The sequence below is a fragment of the Sprattus sprattus genome (genome assembly GCF_963457725.1).
Source record: "Sprattus sprattus genome assembly, chromosome: 18".
Lineage (NCBI taxonomy): Eukaryota > Metazoa > Chordata > Actinopteri > Clupeiformes > Clupeidae > Sprattus > Sprattus sprattus.
Window position 1 is genome coordinate 30,141,090 of NC_137916.1, and position 7,500 is coordinate 30,148,589.

The 7,500-nt window shown below is 42.3% G+C and overlaps 1 protein-coding gene across 1 annotated transcript in view; it reads left to right on the forward strand.

Annotated features, from left to right (window-relative positions):
• Positions 1–2,649: 2,649 nt before the first annotated feature.
• Positions 2,650–7,500, forward strand: part of stard3 (StAR related lipid transfer domain containing 3) — an 11,438-nt gene continuing 6,587 nt past the window's right edge. The window contains exons 1-5 of the mRNA XM_080856705.1: positions 2,650–2,700; positions 3,710–3,979; positions 5,065–5,142; positions 5,945–6,022; positions 6,205–6,258. Coding sequence (XP_080712831.1) covers positions 3,758–3,979; positions 5,065–5,142; positions 5,945–6,022; positions 6,205–6,258 — 432 coding nt within the window. The 5' untranslated portion in view covers positions 2,650–2,700; positions 3,710–3,757. The remainder of the gene's footprint in view (positions 2,701–3,709; positions 3,980–5,064; positions 5,143–5,944; positions 6,023–6,204; positions 6,259–7,500) is intronic.

Consider the following 7,500-nt stretch of genomic DNA (forward strand, 5'->3'; position numbering starts at 1 on the left):
ATGTATGACTATTAAGACCTAGCCAATGACTGAACATGTATGACTGTTGAGACTTAGCCAATGACTGAACATGTATGACTGTTGAGACCTAGCCAATGGCTGAAGTACTTTACTGATAAGGGACCTAGAGGTTTCTGGAGTGCATGTCGGATAACTTGTCATAGTTTTGTTTGATTCCCTCCTTGAATCCGTGACTCTCTCTCTCTCCTCTCCGATGTACCCCAGTCTGCCCATGGCAATGCTGATGTCTGTAACCTTCTCATTCCTCTCATTTATTTGAGCTTATTTTGAATTCATTCCTGTTTGTTTTAATCTATGCTATTTTAATTCAGTTCTGACACTTGTAAAGTTGTAGAAACAGAGAAACAATTATAATATTCAGTGAAATTAACTACGACTTCTTGTTCTTTGTTATAGAAATACATGGATAGGATTTTCTCTCTGTGGGTGTGGGTGTGTGAGGATGTAGAATCACATTGAAAGAAGTGTCACAACCTTCACAAAACAAGACGACAGGTTATTTTATACATAACAAACATAACATAGTATGTGATACATACAACGTTGATAGTGGATAAGGTTGGGAGAAAGCATTCAAGTATTGTAGAACAGCTTAGTGAGTATTCAGTGTGCTCTTAAGGTTAATATTACTATAAGAGGGAGGGTAAGTACAGCAATGAAACAGAAAACTATGTTGATGGTCGCAATTGTTTACATCGCAGGTAAAGGCTAGCACTGAGTATGGGGGTAGAATAAACGCATGACAGTGTGGTAGGGGTGGATAGGTGTAGGCCAAGGGTTTCTGCAAGTAGACCAGGTGTAGAGACTACAGCAGCATCCCACAGCAGAGATAGACTAGGAGAGGAAGAAAGACACATTTGTGTTTCTCTGTATTTCTCTCTCTCTCTCTCTCTTCCTCTCTCAAATGTGCGGGTAGCGTTCGGCTGTGGATACGTGGCTTATGTACTTAATGGATATGTTGAAAAGGAACAATGTCTCCACAGCCATCGGCATTAGCGTGCAAAGATCTCGCTATAAGAGGGAGAAAATACGGTTCGTAACCATCAATTTAATAAACAGATAAATAGATACATTTAGATAAACAATTAACAGTAGGTAATATGTCCACTTTATCAGCATAATATGATGTAGAAGGAGAGGGAGAGGCTGCCCGTAAAAGGTGCATGGGAATTTTGTTAATGTTTGTTTTGATGAGTTATATATTTAGTTATGGTTGGCTGTGGTGCATGCGATGTGTAGTTATACAAGGATACCAAGGGTGGCAGGATACACAACTGTTTGGCGACAGCTGCAACACACACTGCATGGTGTACCTGGGATGCATAAGAGCATTCCTTCACAGTACCACAGGTCTATGTTGCCTATAGCCCAATTTTATTGATATTGGGAATTGTATATGTTTAGTTTAGCAGAGTTGTGATTAGTTGTGTTGGCTGACTTGATGCAGGTATACTCTTGCACTCCTGCTCAACACAACAACACGGAAGTATGAAGAATGTTGCAACAGGTGTTGGGTTATTGATGCATTATTCATGACTATGGGATGCACTAAAGAGGAATGTCTGTAGTGTAGATTTAGAGATGGAAAGGGTGTCTGCTTCTCAGATGGAGGCAGGAAGATAATTCCACAGGAGGGGGGGCTTGATAGGAGGGGGGGGGGGGGGGCTCGATAGCAGAAGGCTCCGCCTCCTACTGGGCTTTTTGATATTGAAGGAGACCTGCACTCTGTGAATGAAGTGCTCTAGGGGACGACTAATTCCTTGAGGTAATTTGGAGCTTTTCATTTTTACATTAGAAGGAGTACTTTGGAATCAATTGTACTTTTGACAGGGACCCAGTGCAGGGAGGACAGTGCAGGTGAGATATGTTCATATATGTTTTGTTTTAGTAAGTGTGCAAGCAGCAGCTTTCTGTATAATTTGGAGGCTCTTTATTGAGTTGCATCTGTACAGAAGAGCATTGCAGTTGTCTAGTCATAATTTAATAAAAGCAAGGATTCGTTATAGTGTTGGATGTTAATGAGATTCCATCGATTGTGGATAGATGTCTAGATAATGTCATTACATTTTGTAGGGCCTACAAGCATAACCTCAGTTGTATCTGAATTAAGGAGCAGGAAGTTGTTAAAATTTCCAGTTGTACATTTTTGTCAGGTTTCATGCATAGGTAAAGTTTGGATATAGGCTTATTGTCTAGACGTAGACGTATAGACGTATCCTAAAATGAGTGAATTGTTCTTTACTTTAAGTAGTGTCTTATCTAATGAGGAAGTGCGTGTTTAAGTAGTTTTGTAGGGATATGGCCTAGTAGGCACTTAAACTTAAGGTATTCTCTAATAGGCAAAAAATAATCTAGTGCCATAAGAGAGAGGGGTCTCCTAAGCACATTAAATCAGCGAGCCAGCAAAAGCAAAATTGGTCCAGTACAGAGTTAATGTAGTTGTGCCATGATTATAAAACTTAATGATTTTAAAAATAGTAATTATCGTCGTTAACCTTTACAGTTGCGATTATTTTAAAATGAATGTGGGCAAAGGATTTTCAATGTACAGATGTGAAGTCAACCCAAAACACATGAGAGTTGCTCTTGCGGAAGTGACACAGTAACCCGCATCCGGCAAAACGCGGCATTCCCGGAAGAAACCGAGCAGCTGATCCGCGATGCAATACAAATAATCAGGTGAGTTTGCGGGATATGCTGGGTAATAACGGTGCAGTTTGGGATATTGTTGTCTGCACTGAGTCAGTGCCCTAAAAATGGTAGCATTTTGGGAGAATGGTGGCAGTAAGTGCGATAAAATGTAACGACATTAAGCCTACCAGCATTTGCATGCCGAGTTATCTCAGTCAGGCAAGACACCAAACGCTAACGTTAGTTTGCTGTGAGTTCAGCCAGTAAGGCCTAGTTTGTTAGAAATGGTATCATCTATTTCTGAAAAAACCCTTCCAACGTGTACTAGGGGTACACAGGGACGTTTCTATCTTTGGCTAACTTGTATTAGCAAGCTGTCGTTACGTTTGGATATCAATGGAAATGAGTTAGCTCGATAGCAACGGGCTGCAGTGCGCCAGACAACTTTTGATAAACCTGCAACAACTCCTGGTAAGTTCTGATGTAATGGTCTGTTTACAGAACCAGAAACGGTCTTAACTGTGTCGATTATGTAATAACGGAAGGTCTTTGTTTTTGTCAGAGGTTTGTGACAACACACAGGTCACATGTTACTTTGTATTTACAAAAAATAGGCTAATGGAATTGGCTTGACGAAGAAATAAGTTCCCTCTAATGATACAGTGATTTTGATCCAATCAGTATAGAGCCGTCTTTCAGCATATCCACACCATAGCAAAGTCCACTGTTCCTCGCTTTGTTTGTTCATGCTGGCAAGTTATCATGATTTGTTTGTTTGCGTGTTGTTGTATCTTTCACGAGTGCATAACTTGATAGACTACTGTAGAAGAGTGACATCGTCTAGTACCGCACGTCCGAAAGACGTGCATGTGACAGCTGCTTTTTTTATCAGTCTATTTGACCAAAACATGCGTCACAACTTACATTGAAGGTGTGATGTTAGAATTGTGAGTGAGGGTGTCTAATAATCTTTGATCCACACAATAGCCATGGGCTAGTCTTATCCTTAAACCGTTGCTTAACCACTTCCACAATTTTTCTGCTGTTTTGTCTTCAGTGCTTCCCCATTTCCCTCCCAAGTGGCGTGCTCCCCCTGTCAGAAGGCATGCCGGGTGGACTGGACCACAATGACTTTGTGGGGAGCCTCCCTGCCATTGCCTCCCTCAATGCCTCCTACTCGCAGGCCTCACTCTCCATCCCTTATCCGTACTACCTACCGACCCCCCTGGCTGAGCGGAGGGCCATCTCAGACGTCCGGCGCACATTCTGCCTCTTCGTCACCTTTGACCTCCTCTTCATCTCCCTTCTCTGGATCATTGAGCTGAACGTAAGTGCCTGGCTGTGTCAGGTGATGTTTACATTCCAGAAGAGTTCTGTTGTACCTGTTGAATTCATTTGTAGCCTGATTTTGTCTATGTTGTAAAAAGTGTTTTCTGTCAATACAGTATACTGTTAAGCACTTTGAATTGCACTTTGTGAATGAAATACGCTATAGAAACAAACTGGTCGTGCCGGCCATCTAATGAATCTGTTTACCTTGACTTTAAAGTCGGACTGACATTTACCGTTGAAGGAGGGTGAACGTACTACTGTGTTATTGGGCCTATCCATTCACACCTGACATGTTTGCTTCTCCCCAGACCCCCTTGTTTGCACCTCATATCTCTGTTCCCTTATCTCACACCATCTCATTTCTCGTTTATCTTCCCTTTTTCGGCATCTTTCTCTCGCTACCACCCAGGCAGTGTCTCAAAATGTTTAAAAAAAGCAAAAAATTGAAAAAGCAAGCTGCCATGTAAATGGACTGCATGTCAATGGAGCGCTTTTCTAAGTGAAAGTGAAAGGGAAAGTCCTCTCTATGGCAGAGGTGGTGTAGACACACACACACTCTGAAATCCACCTCTGCATTTAACCCATCCAGGGAAGTGACACACACACACACAGTGAAGTGAAGTTACAGACTAACCCGGAGCAGTGAGCTGCCTTTGGCAGTGCCCGGGGAGCAGTGATCGGGGTTAGGTGCCTTTGCCCCTACTCGTAGAACATTCAAAGTGCTTTCTAGATGAACACCTCAGATATCTACCCGTTCATGCCTCCTGAACCACTATCGCCCCCCACATGAGACTGTGGCTTTGTTGGAGTGAATCCTCTGCTTGCAAAAACGGTGGATGATTTGTTACTGAGAAGCGACTCTATGTTTTTCCACTTCCACTTTTTAGTTTCCTCCTGACCTATGTGAATGTAAATGTATGGTCTGACATGGCAGGATATGTGCCATTGTATAGATGAACACCCTCCTTCTTTGTCCTTCCTGTGTCAACTGTTGGTCTTGTTTCTCTTGATCAGATCAATAAAAACTTTGTCTTTTCTCTTGATCAGATCAATAAAAACTTTGTCTTTTCTCTTGATCAGATCAATAAAAACATTTGGGAGAGTCTACAGGCTGAGGTGGTCGAGTACAATTTCAAGTCTTCTTTCTTCGACATCTTCGTAAGTACCGTGGAGCATTTAATCAAGGCGACCTTTGAACTTACCCACAAAAAGACTGATTAAGATATGCTAATAACCCCACTGAGATTTGACGGTAATCTCTGTGGCATTCCCCCTCGTTCCCCCTCGTTCTCCTCGTTCTCTTCAGTTACTCAGTTCCCGTCAGTGTCGGTCTGATCATCACTCATGCAAAGCAGTTGTGTACCACTATTACTTAAACCAGAGCCTTTTTCAAACATTATCAAAAAAGCTGTTAAGCTCTTTAGCCCCAAACCACATGACCACTTCAAGGAAAGCCAACACAGGAACTGGGTACAGGGAAGCTGGACGTTCCCCAATGAAAGAAAAGAAAAAAAAGCTTGGTTTCTGTTTCTGGTTGATTATGTTGGTTGAGAATGGTCCAGTGCTATGTAAACTGGGTCAGGAGCTTTCAAGAGCAAATTGCACCATTGAGCTCACCATAATGTTTGCCATGGACACAGGCCAGACCGCAGTGTAGTTTAGTGTGTATATACTCTGGCGTCATATGGGACTATGCTGTCAATGTAGCACACAGTGTGGTGAACACATGTTTCATTCATATTTACATGTATTGTTTGTTTTGTAAGCGTTGGTGTGTGTTTATTTTTATGAAATGTTAATGCTGTCTCTATATCTTTCTTTTCCCTCTCTTTATTCTGCTCTCTCTCTCTCTCTTTCTATCTCTCTCTCTCTCTCTCTCTCTCTCTCTCTCTCTCTCTCTCTCTCTCTCTCTCTCTCTCTCTCTCTCTGTGTCCACCTCTCTTCCCATTGTCTTTCCCAGCTCTTAGCTCTTTTCAGGTTTTTGTGTTTGCAGCTTGGGTATGCTGCTGTGCGTCTGAGGCATTGGTGGGTCATTGCGGTAAGACATGACACACACACACACACACATACACATACATACTGCAGATGCTGACACAGATAAGCACCTTGTTCAATCACATGACAAGGAGATTGTGTACCACCTGGAACTGCATACTGGTAATCCCGGTGCGATTGCAGAGCTTCCTGTGTTAACTTATCTTATTTGGCTTCTCCTTACAGATAACCACTCTTGTGACTAGTGCCTTTCTTGTTGTCAAAGTCGTCCTTTCAGAGGTGAGTTCATTTATTATTCCTCTTTGTGTGTGGGCGTGTGTTTTATGTGTTTGCCAAAGATAATGTTGAAGAAAGGTGTTTTGGAATATTTCATGGTAATGGTTGACAATAGGCCAAGTTAAGCGCTGGCAAACTGCAAAGCTTGTCCAAACACACAGACTGACCTCCCTGCAGTCTCCAGTACTAGCCCAGCGTTGTGGTCGGGATTTGACTTTGAAAAGGTGCCCTTATGTTGACCATGACCCAACATGCATTTCTGAATAGACAGATTTACTGCTCAAAAGGGGAAGAGGAAGTTGTGTGTGTGTGTGTGTGTGTGTGTGTGTGTGTGTGTTTGCCCTCGCTATCAGTAGTCGTCACAGATATCGCATACAAGATCACACCATCTACATACCTCACACACATAGGGGCATGCACACTCGCTCACACACTCATGCACAGCAACTCACACTCAGTTTTACTTGCATAGGAGCTTGTAACGCATTCATGCCCTTTATTATCAATGCATGGATGCATTTATTTGCATTTTTTGGGTGGCAGAAATGTACACAGTCAGCAAAGCAGTTGCATATATTTTGAATTCTTGCATGTTCACACCTGCATCTCACCCACAGGTCCTTAGTGCGGTTGAATACGTGCTGTTGAAGTATCAGTTCACACACTCACACACACACATTATTGCCCTCAAGGTTGACAGTACCTCCAAACGAGTCAATAATGAGCTTCACAAGGCCAAGCCAAGCTTCACACAGACCTTTTTTTTTTTTTTTTAAGCCTTTTACACCGTAGTCTCACCCAGGACATGTCGGGTGTTAAGGACCATTTCGTTCATTTTACTTCTTCATTGAAGGTGTAGTTAGAGAAAAACTCTAGTTGATGGTTAAGAGTCAGATGCTTCGCTGTGACAACTGTGTATCCTCACTAACGAGCTCTCCCATTTCTTTAAAGTTCCTAAAGGCAGAGATCAGTGGTGATGTTAAATCCAATAACTACAACTGTGGATTTTTCTAATAAGCATTCCTTAGCCTAACTCTTATCTCCTTTAACCAGTACGCTTGACCTGAGCCAAGTCCAGCTTATGTCTGTCATCACCAATAGATATTTGTAACTCAGCACTTTAGTCGAGACTTTGTGGCCTTCGCTGTTTGGACAAATCAATTTCAATTAAATTAACTCCGTTAGAAGTTAATTGACAGCATACCAGGGCGGATTGCAGAGGTCTAAAAAGAAGGGTCAACACTG